The sequence below is a fragment of the Malaclemys terrapin genome, chromosome 25 (assembly GCF_027887155.1).
Source record: "Malaclemys terrapin pileata isolate rMalTer1 chromosome 25, rMalTer1.hap1, whole genome shotgun sequence".
In the NCBI taxonomy this organism is placed as follows: domain Eukaryota; kingdom Metazoa; phylum Chordata; order Testudines; family Emydidae; genus Malaclemys; species Malaclemys terrapin.
Genome location: NC_071529.1, coordinates 13,618,167 through 13,635,867, shown reverse-complemented (window position 1 = coordinate 13,635,867; position 17,701 = coordinate 13,618,167). Strand labels below are relative to the sequence as shown.

The following is a 17,701-nucleotide window of genomic DNA, read 5'->3' as shown; positions in this document are numbered from 1 at the left end:
AAGATGAAGGCAGACATGGGACATGTGGAATTTCTTGAACGAACTTTGGCCATTCCTTTGAAAGAACAATGTATTTTTAATCACGTTGTGCATGTGAAGAAACTTCCCTGGAACAAGTCACTGGGAACTAAGAAAGATACAGTATGTATGTGTCAAGACATGTGATGACTTAGGGCACCACATTTTAGGGGTGTTATAACATCCTCAGCAACTCAGAGCCCAGTTTCCCTTTCTGGTAATGGGATCATGGAGCGGGGCAGTCACATAAGACCTTATTCCCTGTTTCACCAATGACACCTCCAGGATGGATCCCATGCTTTTGGGAGTCCTTCAGAAGCTTCTGGGGAGACAATGTAATCCAGGGAATAGGACATGGGTTTGGTAATCAGGATACCTGGCTTCTATTCCCAACTCTGCCACTGCTGTAGCTCCATGAATGCAAGCGTTGTTATTCTGTCTCATACACCTTGCTGCTCTCTCCGAGTAGTATCTGCATGTTTCTGGGGACCCTGCCATTGCTTCTTTATTTGGCAAGTCAGAAAGCCATCTCTGCAGACATGGAGATAAAGATCCATGATGTTTGTTGTGACCCTTTTTCTAAGAGTAGGGTTTGCCATGGCACTTTTTGATCCACTGGTGCTTTGTGTGAGAATAGCAGCAAAGAGTCCTGTGGCACCTTATAGACTAACAGCATGAGCATGAGCTTTCGTGGGTGAATACCCACTTCTTTGGATGTGTGAGAATAGGAGTTTGACCTTATATCCCTACCAACCCCCCCCCCCTTTCCTTTGCACTATTATTAAGCATCCTGCACACAGATTGGTGAGGCAGGATCCTATATCCCTCAGATATCTGCATTACAGTGCCTCTGCAGTGTAGGTTGTTTGCAAAGCACATTGGGATAAAGGGTGCTGGAGAAGAGTAAAACGTTATGATGTTTATAAATCTGAGGTTACAGGACTATGAAGAAGCCTTTTAACAAATCCTAATGACATTTTAAATGTTTATTTTAGCACTAATCCAATTGCCTCCGCCTATCAAAATGCATGGTCTAAAAAGTGTAACTCTCCAAAACACACCAATTTCCTCCCACTATAGATAACTTGCTGGTAACACATTTTAGCTGTCGAGGTGGCATTTTTTGTGCCTGGAATTAAACACATGTCAATCACACGAAACGAATGACTGTTTACATTAGTTAATGAACCATCATACTTGCTACTTCTGAAATGGACCCATGTCTCCTGCCAGAGGTTGACATTTTGCACCCAGACTCATGAAAGGGATGCCAGGGGCTGTGTGTTCTCGCAGACCGTTTTGCACGAGGTTTTCAAACCACCACCCGGCGCCGCTCTAATCACACAGACAATGAGTTCCTGTCCCTTTAAATGCCTGATGTCACAGTCTCCTATCCAGAGCGGAAGCCCAGTCGCTGGGAATCTCCCGCCTGCTGCAGTTGACAATCCTAGAGCCCTGGACTAGCACGTGGAGCAGGGAGCACAGGTGGAACAGCAGCATGGAAGGTGAGACGAAGAGTCCACTGCTTTTACAAGGGTGTAGTGCACCGGTTTAGGGATCCCTGGGTGGTGGTGGTGGTTGTTTTTTTTGGTTGCTTTAATCGTATTTAGTGGAGTATTTTATAAATCGTGATTGTCCTCGCAGTTCATTGAAAGTTTCTCCTTTTGCCATCTTTTCTGCAACCGGATTGCACTCCATAGGGGTGGAATCAAATCGTGTGTTGCACTAAAACAGGAAACGAGTCGAGCCTCTTTCTACATTTAATTTCAGAACCTGTGCAACATGTATGTTAAAGTTAGATTTAGAGCCCGGTTTGACTACAGCTCATCTTCTGGGTTTTAACGAATTAAGAGCGTGTGGGTTTCTTTGTGCTTATAAAAAGCGCACGCAACTTTCATATCCAGTTCAAACGAAGTTGCAGGTTAATTTAGGTTCTAGTATTTAAAACGAGGCAAAATACTTTGTTTCTTCATATTGTTAACAACCTTTGCAATTAGCCCCATTCACTAGTAGTTTGAAAGAGAGATTATTAATACATTGTTTCGATTCTTCATGTTAAAAAAGCCTAAGAGTAAAATCAGCCCTGCCTAATCTCACTCACTTGGAGGGGGAGACCCCCTTATTGTAGGTTACATTGAAATTTTGTTTTAACAATGTCTAGCCTTCTTGTGATGAAAGTTTTTGAGATGTACATTTCTGGGAGACTCATAATTTAAATACAACCTGACTCAATTCAGGTAGCCACAGCTTGATAGCAGTGAATGCTTTGAAAGAATGGGTCTAATTGCAGTTTGCCTACTTGCGTGTGTCAGTTTCATTTTTCTTAGTTGATCAAGTTGTGATTACTTACTGAATGTTTTTATTCAGCAAATGAGAACAAACAATCTCTGAATAAGAAATGAGCAGGCCTCTACCTCTGTGAAATGTATATTTTTCTCCAAATATTTGCTTATCTGTCTTTTAAAAACTCTTGCAAGTAAAATATATCTTGCTACTGATGGTTCAAGTTTTAATGCTGCCAGTGGGTCCTATGTGACATCCTACACTCTGAAATTCACTTGATGCATTTGAAGTGTACTAAAGTTTCTTATGTTTTCGGATGCAATTTATGTGAAAGATGCTGTATGGAATAAAGTTACACTGTATTCTCTCTGGCCACAATAACTGTAACTTTTTCTTTTATAATCCTAGTTTTACACTTTTAGGTGAAATCCTGACTCCATTGAAGTCAATGGAGCTTTACCATTGACTTCAGTGGGGCCAGGATGTCTTCCCTTGTTTTTCCTGCCCTAAAAAAAGAACAAGTAATCCCACGGAAGTCAATGAGGTTTTACTCACATGGTTATTTGGAAGAGTAAGGGTTTTCAGATTGGGCCTGGTGTTTATGAGCTATATTCTGTAGTCCTTACTTTACCAAATGTTAGAGTTTAGTGGAAATTTATTTTATTAAGGAATGCAGAGTTTGACCTTGTGTGATTAGCATTTTTGCATTTAATGTATTGGCATGAATAATCTGAGTAAAGATATCCCACATACCACACAAGGTCAATTTCTTAAGGTAGATAACAATGTAGATCGAAATTTAAAGTGAAAATCAAAATGTTGTCCATAACTGCATACTACCAGACATTATATTTTCCAACATATGTCCAAGTCTAATTTAAAATACTGTATAGTCCATAAGACTGGCTTGATTTACGCCTCTTTATTCCATGAGGAACATAGGGCCTTCATCACAGCTTTCCAATATTGAGCCGAGAAGTAGTGTATAGTTCTGTAACGGCTTTGTTTTTTACAGGAACAGGTTGTTAGCCCTCTTCCAACTTCTTAGCAGGAGGACAGGTGGACTGCCTTTGGTCAGGCTGAAGGCTAGGAGCCAATCTGGCATGGGTGGCCCTACCAGTTATATTCTTGCCAGCATAGTTCTCAGGGTCATAGGATTACTCAAGCCTTTCCATCATGTTGAGGCACAGTCCATGGGGAAGAATGTAAGATTAGCACAATGTTATAGGACCAGATTAAAGTCCCATTGTGTTTATTTTGAGAGAGCTATAGACTAAAAATCTGTAAACTGTTACATTTTGAGTTTTCAAGGTCATTTTCTGGTTTTAGCAGAGAGCTAAGGTGGAAAAGAATCAGTTTAGTTTACTTAGGTTATGACATAATTTATTTATAAAATTGAAATGTCTCAATTATTTTAAAAGGGAATTAAAATTACTAGGAAAAAGGGAATGCTTTAATGGGAAAGAGCTTTAATGCTGTATTAGCTGGACTCTCTGAGGCTATGAGAAAGATACTATTAGGGACACAGGTATAATCTAAAAAGTGAAAAGAAATAACTTTGTTTAATACAAGATGAAATAGGGCCAAGTGTTTTCTTCAGGAAGTTATTGGGGTTTGAAATGCCAAATAAGGCACTTCAACCTGAAAATTAAATAGGCTTTCCCTTGTTCACTTGTTAGAAGTATAACATGGTTTTGAATATGAAAAATATTGGAAATTATATGACAGTGGCAAAAGAAATTACATACTATATGTAACAAAGACTGATCTTGCATTAGGACTCTTGGTGGATTCAAAATTTAAACTGTAGATCTGATTGCAGACAGAGGCCTAGACTTCTATTTTTATTTCAGTTTCCTTGTGCCTATTAAGATTATATCAAGACAAAGTAAATAGTTTTAATTGCTCTAGTACATGTAATAATAGCAGGGATAATTGGCTTTAGAAACTGAAAATAAAAGAGAATGCAAATAGTAATCTGTGAAATAGGTATTTGCAGTGAAATGCTGACCCCATTGAAGTCAATTGGAAAACTTCAGTTGATTTCAGTGGGGATGAGATTTCATCCTTGATATGTGGAATGACAGTTGCACTGGAAAATGTAATATACTAATAGAAAAGGCAAAATCCTGCCCTTAACTGATGGTGGCAAACAGAGAGAAGAGAACATAACAGTGCCAGATTCACACTTGCCATTCTGCAGGTTAGAGCTGTGTGGCCAATAGAAAGATATTATCCACTTTATATTTAATTGAAAAAAAATCACAAGTCATTGAATACATGGTTCATTACATATGTTCACAAGTTATTCAGCCATGTCTGTATGCTGGTCAGATAACAGAATAAAATGTTCATAAAATCATTTATCTTAAAATATAACAACATTCCTTGAATAAGTTTGTTGTTAAGTATTATTTGACAGCTCTAATGCTGGCATAGAGTGAGTCTCACTATCTGTTGCACTTTACTTCTGTTTTGTAAATGAACATTGCGCACCAAATGCAACATACACTTTAGTCAGCTGCACCCTTCCCATATACCCTAGCCAGCAGTTCCTGCCTCCATTAAGTTTATGAGGACTAACCGATATGTAAGTGAGCCCCTCCTTGCACTTTTCTGAGCGCTAAGTAGAGATATTGTCTTACTGTTTTCATGGACACAGAGGCATCCTATGTCCATTTCTCCTTCTAGCACACCTGCATGGCACAAGGAAGGATTTGGCTCAAAATATTTTACTGAGAAGGGAGGTCTGAGGATATATGAAGAAAACATAAGGGCTTGAAGGAAGGTCCTTTAGAGAAGACTAATGTCTGATGAAATTCAGGTGCAGATGAATGGATATTGAAGCCTGAAAGTTATGCAAAGACTGTGGTATTAGTGAATGGGGAAAAAACATGATACATAATGTCATTATTTTTTTTATTTTAATTAATTGATTTATTTACAGTGACGTATTTCCCAAAGTCCCAGTCATGACCAGGGTCCTATTGTGCAAAGCACTGTACAAATCCACATAAAGGGATAGTCCCTGCACTGAGAGCTTAAGGGCTGGTCTAAACACAGTTTTTGTACCACCATAACGAGTGGTTTAAGAACCAATATAGTTAAAATGGTACAGCTCCCTAATATGGATGCAGTTATAACTTTAAAGATGCTTATATCGGTACAGTTTAGTGAATTAAAGTGGTATAGATTATTGAATACAATATAAAAGTTCTTATACTGGTATAGCTGATTGAATACCATACAAAGGTGCTTATATTATATTATATATAACTTATTTGAATAAGATATACCTTTATGTGGTATAACTGTGTCCACTCTAGGGAGTTGTATTGATTTAGCTATATTGGTTTCTAAATCAATATAGTGGTACAAAAACTGTGTGGACATAGATCAGCCCTAATTTAAGATAGTCTCTAGGTAACTTTAATTTATATTTTACTTCCCAAGTCCATTTGTGGACCCTCAAGATCAAATAGCTGCTGCAGTACAGTGCAGCCACACCCCCAACATGTTCCTGATATACCCACTGTGTTTAGTTCTGGGAGTTTGGCCCCATCCAGGTGCCCTCCCCCCCCACCCCATGCCCGCATAGGGAGCCTTTCCCACTCATTTTAAGGCCTCTTGATTCTGTCACAGTGGAATAAAAATATGATAGTGTAGCAAAATCAGGCTGTTTGGTACATACGCTAGTTGTTTGTACAACTTAGAAGGTATAAACACACAAATAATTAGAATTGATATCAGTGGTCCCAATTGGACATCTACCTAGTTATTATCAGCTGGTAGTTTCCCATAAGTATCACAGTAGAAGCCTGTCATACACTGTTCTAGGCCTTCATATTTAGACATTATGGGGTAAGAAAATGACAAATCGAATGCCTTAGCTGTGAAACTCCTTGATTTCTGAGTCCAATATTTCTAGTAATATTTAATTTTTTTGCATTTAACTTTTTGACTGTGACTTTGGAACATGACAATGTAATGTGTTTATTTCTGATATAAGACAAATATGAAAAAAGTTACATTGCATAAACCAATGGACCCCTGCCTTTTTTGCTGAGCATTTTAACACCTTTTCTTTGGATATGATTTGAATATAATAAAATTAGGCTTTGAAAAAAAAACAGATTATTGGAGAGTTAAGATTTGTAATAATTTGTTTTTATTCCCATGATTGATGGTTTCAGATAATATAGGCTTCTGAAGAGGATCTCTTATCACATGAAAATGGAAAGATAATTCACATTTCACAATTTATTATTACACTGAAAATGTAACTGGAGGACACATTAATAATCAGAGAATTAGCTATTTTTTTCTTTTATTACTTGTGCTCATTGCCAATGGAGAGTATTTGAGGAGTTTGCATTGTCAGAAGGGAATACTACCCCTTTTACATTCCTGATTGGAAAAAAACCAGGGATAGTGCTTTTTTTTGGTTTTTGTTTTTAAAGAGAGAGAATTTCTGAAAAGGGCAAAGAAAGCCACAGGAAGGGCATATATATATATCAGTGGACAGATATTCACTCATAGAGTGTCATGAGATACAGGAAGGATGGATTTTGCATTTGGATTTCTTATTTAGTTTTATGGTGGGTAATATCACATGATGCCAGATGATTCCTTTTTGAGAACACTTCAAGAGATGCTTAGGATCTCAAATTATTCCAAAAAGGTTATAGAACAGGATGTACTCCATAATTTGCCTGAAGATCAACCTGTTGTAGATAACTTTTAGATAACACATAAGCGACTTTTGTCTCTGGGTAAATTCATCTGTACTGTACATTTTTGTGAACATTAGAGTTAGAGCAGGTCTTCAAATTACGCACTATATGTTATAGTATATGAAATACAGCTTTCTTTATTTCTGAGATCTACATTGCAGATATCAGAGATGATTTTTTTTATCAATACTTCAAAAGAAAAAAATTAATGTATTGTTTAACATTTATATTGCGGTAGCACCTACGTATCTCCAACAGGTTGGGTCCCATTGTGCTAGGCATTGTACAAACTTGTAGTGAATGACAGTCCCTGCCTTCTTAGAGGTGGATATTTTTATCTTCTTGGGATCAGGCCCATCAGGAGCTAAGAATGTATGTCATGTAGCTAAAACCAACATTTTATTTGTCCATTCAACGATGAAAGGATTAGAGATGAAACCAGAGCATGGAAAAATCAAAGCAATACATGCGGAACAAGTACAATAAAAAATACTGCATGTGAACGATACCCATCAGATCAGCAAACAGTTGCCCAAGAAATCAGAGAGTAACACAGAAGGAAATTAACATTAATGGAACAAAACTACTTAGCCCTTCTATTTAGTTCATGATCAGCATATCAAGTGGTTATTTGATATCGGTGGGAAATGGGATTGAAGAAAAACATTAGCTTTCCCTGGTGGTTGTTCATCAGATGATGTCTTCTCTGAAAGTCTTTGACCAAAGGGATCTCTTTTTTCATTACATAAGGTACCTGGTGAAATGTATGGGCAAGAAAACCAGTGGAAAATATGTACTAACTACTTAAGCTAAATAATCTGTTCCACCTTGCATTTTGCTGTGATGCCAGGAGTTCCTTTCCCAGACCTGAAGAGGAGCTCTGTGTAGCTCAAAAACTGTCTCTCTCACCAACAGAAGCTGGTTCAATAAAAAATGTTACCTTACTCACTTTGTCTCTCAGTGGAAAAAACTGTCATACAAAATGAAGTACCTTCAACGCAACCTTCAGGACATTTATTGTAAAGCATTTAAAAGTATAACATTTTATAGAAATTAGCATGAACACCCAACCCCCCAAATTGCTTTCCTTCTAATTCAGGCCCCAATTCAGGAAAGCACTTAGAGACTCAAGCATGTGCTTAAGTTCTTTCTTGAACTGCACATTCAAACATTAACTTTGGAAGACTTTATTTTGCAACATGCAACACTATTCAGAAATCACAAAATCATAAATGAGTCAGAAGTGACAAGGAGGAGGTTATTTCCACAGTCCAAATATATATATTACTGAATTATCACACTTCATATAAATCTGGACATGGTATTAAATTATTAGATTTCAGAGCTGTGACATCCCGTAGCAGTTAAATGAAAAATAAATGATTAAGAGAGGGAGAGAGATTACCTCTTTATGTTTAGGAATTACATTATGACATCTTTGTCTTTATGAATATCTCTGCTTTAGATCTTATATAGAGATCTCATGGTGACCTAGAAGGGATGAAGAGACATGAATAATGAAAGGCTGTCAAGCGATTAAAAAAATTAATCACGCGATTAAAAAAATTAACTGCTCTGTTAAACAATAATAGAATACCATTTATTTAAATATTTTTGGATGGTTTCTACATTTTCAAATATATTGATTTCAATTACAACACAGAATACAAAGTGTACAGTGCTCACTTTATATTTATTTTTGATTACAAGTATTTGCACTGTAAAAAAACAAACTAAATAGTTTTTTTCAATTCACCTAATACAAGTACTGTAGTTCAATCTCTTTACCATGAAAGTTGAACGTACAAATGTAGAATTATGTAAAAAAATATATATATATTTATTCAAAAATAAAACAACATAAAATTTTAGAGCCTGCAAGTCCACTCAGTCCTACTTCTTGTTCAGCCAATTGCTCAGGCAAACAAGTTTGTTTACAGTTGCAGGAGATAATGCTGCCTGCTTCTTGTTTTCATCACTTGAAAATGAGAACAGGGGTTCTCATGGCACTGTTGTAGCCGGCGTCGCAAGATATTTATGTGTCAGATGCGCTAAAGATTCATATGTCCCTTCATGCTTCAACCACAATTCCAGGGGACATGCGTCCATGCTGATGACAGGTTCTGCTCGATAAGACTCCAAAACAGTGTGGACCGACACATGTTCATTTTAATTATTTGAGTCAGATGCCACCAGCAGAAGGTTGATTTTATTTTTGGTGGTTCGGATTCTGTAGTTTTTACATCGGAGTGTTGCTTTTTTAAGACTTCTGAAAGCATACTGCACACTTCGTCCCGCTCAGATTTTGGAAAGCACTTCAGATTCTTAAACCGTGGGTCGAGTGTTGTAGTTATCGTTAGAAATCTCACATTCTTTGTGTTTTGTGAAATCTGCAGTGAAAGTATTCTTAAAATGAACAACATGTGCTGGGTCATCATCCGAGACTGCTATAACGTGAAATATATGGCAGAATGCAGATAGAGCAGGGGATATACAATTCTCCCCCAAGGAGTTCAGTCACAAATTTAATTAACGGATTATTTTTTTAACAAGCATCATAAGCATGGAAGCATGTCCTCTGGAATGGTGGCCGAAGCATGAAGGGGCATAAGAATGTTTAGCATATCTGGCACGTAAATACCTTGCAATGCCAGTTACAAAAGTGCCATGCAAATGCCTGTTCTCACTTTCTGGTGACATTGTAAATAAGAAAAGGGCATCATTATTTCCTGTAAATGTAAACAAACATGTTTGTCTTAGAAATTGGCTGAACAAGAAGTAGGACTGAGTGGACTTGTAGGCTCTGAAGTTTTACATTGTTTTGTTTTAGAGTGCAGTTATGTAACAAAAAAAATCTACATTTGTAAATTGCACTTTCAGGACAAAGAGATTGCACTACAGTACTTGTAGAGGCGAATTGAAAAAATACTACACCTCTATCCCGATATAATGCGACCTGATATAACACAAATTTTGATATAAGGCGGTAAAGCAGTGCTCCAGGGGGGCGGGGCTGTGCACTCTGGCGAATCAAAACAAGTTCAATATAACACGGTTTCACCTATAACGCGGTAAGATTTTTTGGCTCCCGAGGACAGCGTTATATCGAGGTAGAGGTGTATTTATTTTGTTTATCATTTTTACAGTGCAAATATTTGTAATAAATAATATACACATATTCAGTTACAACACAGAATACAATATATATGAAAATATAGAAAAACATCCAAAATATGTAATAAATTTCAATTGGTATTCTGTTGTTTAACAGTGCAATTAAAACACCAATTAATTGGTGTTTTATTTTTTAATCGCGATTAATTTTGAGTTAATCATGTGAGTTAACTGCGATTAATCGACAGCCCTAGAATAAATATTATGGTCTAGTTTGAGAACCAGTACTTTTTGGTGCTGTTTTTGAGTCTGCCTCTGAGTTTGTTTGACCTCGAATGGATCTCTTAATTTTTCTATACCTAAATTTCCCCCCATCTGTAAAATGTGTATAATAATATTTACCTAACTTACAGGGAGTTTCAGAGGCCTCATTAATGTCTGTAAAGCATTTTGGGATCCTTGGCTAATACACACTATGGAAATGCCATGTATAACTAAATGTGAGAGAACATAGGGATTCTTATTTAATTTTAAGATGAGATTTTCACAAGTATTCAGTGTTGCCCTAAGTGCTCCCATTTAAGTTCAATGGGAGAAGAGTTAGGCCAGTGCTGAATACTTTTGACAATCCCACTCTTAAAAAAGATCAATTTTTTCTTGCTGTTTACTGCTAATTACTATTTAACTGTAGTGGGAGCTACACACATACAATATTTGAGAAATTAAAGCTAAACATAAGCATTTAGGAGACCAAAATAGATCCAAAATTTTTAGCAACTTTATCAGGCAGGTAGGTACAAGACTTTTTTTTTTTTTTTTTTTTTTTTTTAAAACTTACTTTTACTATGCTGAACATGTCAGCAAGGTCACACTCGCCCAGAACTTTTAGGATAACCTCATACAGTGCCAGGCATCTTTACTTTTTAGTTAACAAAGCTTTACATTTTGATGTTGCAGAGACCACAAAAATGTTCCATAAACAGTGGTGGTAAAGAGAGATAATTATGGGGTAAATGTCAGTAGTGGTTAACACCTCACTGCCACAGTATGAGTATTTCTGTTATGTAACTGTCAGGAATGAGTTTTATGTGCTCTGGGTCTCTTGTTTTATTGTGTAAAGACAATTCAAGATTTTTTGACAAGTAAAGTAAAGACACAAAAATAGTGAAGGAAAGAGGAAATAAAGGAACAGGGAGCTATGGCACCATTAAAAAGGTGAATATTAATATCAGCCACATTTGTAAGTTGTCATGAAAGTACAGGCATCTAGAAAGTGCAATACATTGATCTATGCAGGCCGGGATTTAAAAAAGATCAATGACTGCCTAAGCTACTAAGGTCACATTTAGACACCTAATTAAGTCATTTTCACAGGTGCTGAGAACCTGCGGCTCCCATTGATTTCAAAGGGACCTGTTGGCTGCTCAGCACTTTAGAAAATCACATCACATATACTGTATATGTTCCTAAATACAGACTTAGGAGTCTATCTTTAGTCTCCAATTTTTTAAAATCTCTGCCCCAGTATCTCTATGAGAATTCAGAAACAAAGTTAGTTTTGCACCCCTAGTTACACAAATTTGATGTAGCAAAATTAATAGGAGCTTTTTTCCTTGTTGTTAATAAGGGAATTTAGGAGCGTCTAATACTCAGATCCACAGAGATCCCCCCGATACATAGCTACTACCATCAAGCTGCATTCAGAATGAGGTCTTAAATGGAAAACATAGATGTTTTGATTCAGTAATACTGAGAAACTATAAAAGGAAGAATGCTGTTTGCTTATTTTGGACACCTAACACTAGTCGAGCTATAGAAAAAGAATGGGTATAAATTAATTATATTGTTCAAATTCCACTTGATAAAAATAATTCTTTGATAGCTCTTTCTTTAGATTATTAATGTGTCAATTTTGCTGTTTAGGTTTATTCATAATAAATTATACTCTTATAGCTTTGTTAGAGCAGAGATAATTTAAAAAAATATTATTAGCAATTTAGATTGCTGCTAGCATTTACTTTGTCTGTGTCTTTTCCAGATTCACAGTCAGGTATGGACCTAAGTAATTCTCAGGAACAGTCAGTGGCTACAGGTACTGTACCCTTAAGCTTTCTCTCACCCTACTCTTTAAAATCTTAGTTAATTTTAACTGGAAAAAAATGAAAGAATTGCACAGTCTGTTCAGATTAACAATGTACTAGATGATACGTTACAAAACTGAAGAGGGACATTACAGGACAGAAAATTAAACTCCGGAGTTGAAGTAAATGCATAAGAGGGCAATAGAATTTTAGAAAATAATGTGATAGAAGAGAAATCAAAAGAATGTATGATTGAGAATTATCATTGCTCATGGACAAAAGAAAAGGTTTTAGAGATGAAGCTGGAGGTTTTGGTATCTGGTTAAGAGATTGTTGGGGCTTTTTCTGCCTGGGAGGCAATTTGGAATTGTGGGAGAAGCACAATAATTGCTGTTTCTGCCAAAATGATCATCAGTGAAGTAGTTAACAATTTTCATATTTAAGGGTGTGATTTTTCCAAAAGCACCTAAGTGATTTAGGAGCACAAATCCATTTACATCAATGAGACTACTCATATGGTTAAAGTTAAGCATGTGTTCAAGTACTTTGCTAGATGGGGGCCAGAGTTTTCAGCACCTTGCAGGATTGAGCTCCATATGAACAAAGTACGTCTTGTGATCATTTTCTATGCTTTACTTAAAGTTCTTGTTTATTTATCTGCTAATTCATAAAATTAACTAATTTGCAATGGGTCTCCTAGTCAATAGGACACATTAGAAAGGTCCTGCAGCATATTACATATAATTACTTATACTTCAGTTTATCTCTGTTTTTAACCTGACTCAGAACATTTCCAGAATATTTAAGTCTAAACAATAGATTAACGCTCCTTTTAGATGTATATTCTATGGTATTGGTGATAGTTGTTGTTTTAGCACGGTGTGTGGTTTTGGGGATCTATTCCCAGTTCTATCAGTGACTCAGTGAATGACCATAAGCAAATCATTAAGCTATGTTGCAATGTTGTCCATCCATAAAATGGGTACTGACACGAGTGTTGTGAAAATTATTTCGTTTGCAAAGTGCCTTGAGATAATTACATGGAAGGTGCTATTGAAGAGTTAATTATTATCATTTAACATTTTCTTTTCTTCAGAAGGACAGGAAGTTTTGAAAGACTGTAATGTGAACAAATTCCAGGAGATGGAAAACATGGATAGTAGGGAAGATATGAAAGAGCACTGTCAACCTCATGAAGAAACCGGAGGTAAACAGGAGTTGCATGATGAAAACCAATAGTTAAAGATCTTCTTATTCCTTTGATTGATTGTGTTATGTTCATGCCTAGAAGTTTTAATTAAGATCATGCTCCCATGTGCTACGTGATGTACAAACATTGAAATATGAGTTTGAGGTCTGAACGTTTTAACAGATTCCCAGGTGATATGGAGATTGGAGGAAGTACTACTAGTTCCCATCAAACAATCTCCATGTGCAGATTGCACATAGGTCATTTATACAGGACCCATGAAACATACACTATCAAGTTCATTATCAGATAAATGCTGTACATTTCAATCTTGGTTTTATGAATGAGTTCATAGATTAACTAACTTTATTATTTAGCAAGCTCTAATGGTGTGCTCAATGCTGTACAAAAACTCAAGGAAAAATGGTCCCTGCCCCAGAGAACTTATATTGTATTACTTACACAGACAAAACAGATCGTACAAATAAAGTAAGTAATAATATATCAGATACGAAGACTGTAGAAGAAGGGAGTGTGGGTGCAATTTTGTTGGGAGCCATGACAGACTTTCAGATAATGAGAGGAAGGATAAGCAGTATTATTTGGGTAATGCACCTCATGCAGAATCATTCACTCAATGTTTTGTTGTTGAAAATCATACACTGAAATGTTTTGAAAAAAGTAGTTTGCATATAACAAGATATACCTGCTAGCAGGGCACTGTGCATCAATATCACTTAGTCCTTTTGTTAGCTCAGAATATTTTAACAGCTTTCAGCTTCATTTTCTAAAGAAAGGGTAGATTATTCTAAACTCCTGGGACAAGGGTGCACTGTAGAATCTTAAACTGCTGCACACCGTAATCTTTTCCCTGTAACTGCTCAGTGAGGAAAAAGCTGAGCAACTCCAGGTTTTTATTGACAATGAATTCAAACAACAAACAATTTCTATATATCTCTCAAGGAAGATACAAGTATAAGCACAAGTATTATACCCATGTGCACCTATTTTTAATTGAAAAGAGATCCTATGTACATTTATATGTCTATTTAACTCTTTCTATCTAGAAACTGGTATGGCTTCTTCTCTGTAGTATCAAAGCACCTAATAGGCAAAAAAGATAAAAGATGCAGTCCTTGGACTCCTGACAGTCTGTCATGGTGTGGTCTTTAAGATTGCAAAATTTGGGCTGGGGGGGGGGGGGGGGGCTTGAAATAGGTCTCTGTATCTAGATGGTCATAAAGTGAAATCACAGCATTAATAAACATTCCAGCTACTCTGAGTAGAGCATGTTCATTTATGCCAGTTCTCAACCACAGACAGTGAAAAATACTGCTTGGCAGAGGATGTGGTAATATATACTGAGGAAAAGGCATGTGGTGTTTTACCAGTTTCATATTGCCTCTCAAATACAGCATGTCCATGAAAATACACTAGTATCAAGACAAATTATGTCTGTGGCTTCAGGTGACAGTTTTCTGAATCAGGATTTACTTAAATCATGCTATTTTAAAAAAAATTGTCTCTGAATTGGTCACCTAAGTCAGGGATTCTCAAACTTCATTGCACCGCGACTCCCTTCTGACAACAAAAATTACTACACGACCCCAGGAGGGGGGAGCAAAGACTGAGCCCACTTGATGTGCCAAAGCTGAAGACCAAAGACTTCAGCCCCAGGCAGGGGGTCTATAACCTGAGCCCTGCCACCCAGGGCCAAAGCCCTGAGGCTTGGGCTTTGGCTCTGGACCCCAGCAAGTCTAAGCCAGCCCTGGCGACCCCATTAAAAAGGGGTCGTGACCCACTTTGGGGTCCCGACCCACAGTTTGAGAACTGCTGATCTAAGTGAATAAAGTTAGACATTATCTGTTTTTGCCATAACTTGGAAATAACAGTTTTACTTTGGTCTAAAATGAACTTTCACATCGAACCTTTGAGTAATTAAAAATAAAACTGCTTTAACAAAATCCAAAAGATACATAAAGTAAATTTAGTGCTAAACTGGTGAATGAGGCTAGAATGACCATATTGGAGATGGAAGTACTTTATTTCTCCACAAACTAGGTATAGCACAGGCAGCAGGAGTAGAAAGTGCTTCCATACCACATCCTGCAAAAGTGTTCAGTTCTGGGAAAGAATGGGCTACTTAGGCTTTGGCCACACTTGAAAGTTATTTTTGTATAACTACGTCAGTCGGGGTGTGAAAAAAACCGTACCCCTGACCAATGTAGTTATCCTGACATAGTTGCATCTACACTGGAGGTTATGTCAATGGAAGAGTGTTTCCATTAATGTAGCTAACGTTGTTTGGGGAGGTGGTGTTCCTACACTGGCAGAAAAACCTCTTCTGTTAATTATCAGAGGGGTAGCCGTGTTAGTCTGAATCTGTAAAAAGCAACAGAGGGTCCTGTGGCACCTTATAGACTAACAGAAGTATTGGAGCATAAGCTTTCGTGGGTGAATGCCCACTTCATCAGACGCAAGACGTCTTGCGTCTGATGAAGTGGGCATTCACCCACGAAAGCTTATGCTCCAGTACTTCTGTTAGTCTTAAAGGTGCCCCAGGACCCTCTGTCACTTCTGTTAATGTATGCTGCGTTTACACTATGGGGTTATGCCAGCATAAGCTATGCAGACATAGTTGTGCCAGTATCGTCTCCATAGTGTAGACATGCCCTTAGAGACTGAGGACCAGATTTTCAAAGGTATATAGATGCCTAATGGGATTTTTCAAAAGTGTATAAGCAAGTTAGTTGCCTAACTTCCTTTTAAATCAATAGGATTTAAATGACAAAGCTGCTTAGGTGCTTTTGAAGAGCCCACTGGACACTCTTTGCATCTTTAGTCACGTACATATCTTTGAAAATCTGGCCTGAACCTACAGTGTACCACCTGCCCAATATCCTGGCATCAATCAGGACATTAGTAGTTACTTGACTACCCCCTACCTTTAGCTCCTTCACAACATTTTCCCAGGCACTTCACCAATCTGCAATAGTATGGAAAGGAAAAGATACATCCAAATAATATATTTTATGTGCAGAGAAGAGAACATTTATGTTGACCCTGCTCTTGTACATATGTTACATTATTTTATATGGCAGCTGACCTGCTGCAAGCCTCTTTTGTGCAATAACTTTTATTCTTGAAAACAAAGGTTCTGTGAATTTTACACATCAAAGATACTGTTATTAATATCAATACATCATCAATTCACTCTTCAATAAACTACCTCACCATTATAACATCCATCCTTCATGAAACAACCCAGAGTATAAACCCACTGCAACACCACAATAATCCACTCCTCTATGAAGATCCTCAACGTACAAATAAAGAGATTTTGAGAAACAGAAGGATGTCTTTATTACATAAAAAGACATACTGCAGCTTCACAACATAAAATGACATTTACTACTTAAGAACACAACAATGGCTACAGTGGGTCAGACCAATTGTCCATCTAGCTCAGTGTCTTGTCTTCCACCAACGGCCAGTGCAAGATGCTTCAGAGGGAATGAACAGAACAGGATAATTATTGAGTGATAGGGAATATATAGTCCAGTTCCAGTTTCTAGCAGTCAGAGGTTTATGGACACCCACAGCATGGGGTTGCATCCCTGACTATCTTGACATTGATTGACCTATTCTCCATAAACTTACCTAATTCTCTTTTGAACCGGTTATACTTTTGACCTTCACAACATCCCCTGGCAACGAGTTCCACAGGTTGATTGTGTTGTGTGAAGAAGTACTTCCTTATGTTTGTTTTAAACCTGCTGCCTGTTAATTTCATTGGGTGACTCCTGGTTCTTGTGTTATGGGACCTCTGGTTCTTGTATCTTGTGTTTGCTTCACATACAGTTCTGCACCATCAGTCTGATAGCATATGCACACAGTAGTTCAATTTGTGCAGCATGCTGAGTGTAGGCTATGCTAACAGGCTCAAGTGCGGTTGCTTGTGTGACTGTGCACGGACTGATACCAATCCAGCTGCCTTCACACTCCATTCTTAGGTTTGTTGTAACTATGAAAAGATTTATTAGCCATGGCAAAAATGGGTATGCAGCGTCATCCAGAATCACAGTGGTAACTTGACAACGTTGTTGGTGGGAATACAGATCCCCTTTCTCTGCTCTTCACAAGTCCGCTGTTTTTGAAAATTCTGGCATTATGCTCTTTGCTGGACTACCTTGTGTACACATTCATGAACATCCCTTGATGATCCACCAAAGCTTTCATCACCACTGCAGCTTTGAAGATTAAAAATAAATGTTTAAATGTAA

General features: G+C 37.3%; 1 protein-coding gene across 1 annotated transcript in view; it reads left to right on the top strand.

Moving 5' to 3' along the window:
- The first annotated feature begins 1,446 nt into the window (after positions 1-1,446).
- IKZF3 (IKAROS family zinc finger 3) overlaps positions 1,447-17,701 on the top strand; it is a 52,130-nt gene continuing 35,875 nt past the window's right edge. The window contains exons 1-3 of the mRNA XM_054014043.1: positions 1,447-1,523; positions 12,187-12,240; positions 13,326-13,436. Coding sequence (XP_053870018.1) covers positions 1,517-1,523; positions 12,187-12,240; positions 13,326-13,436 — 172 coding nt within the window. The 5' untranslated portion in view covers positions 1,447-1,516. The remainder of the gene's footprint in view (positions 1,524-12,186; positions 12,241-13,325; positions 13,437-17,701) is intronic.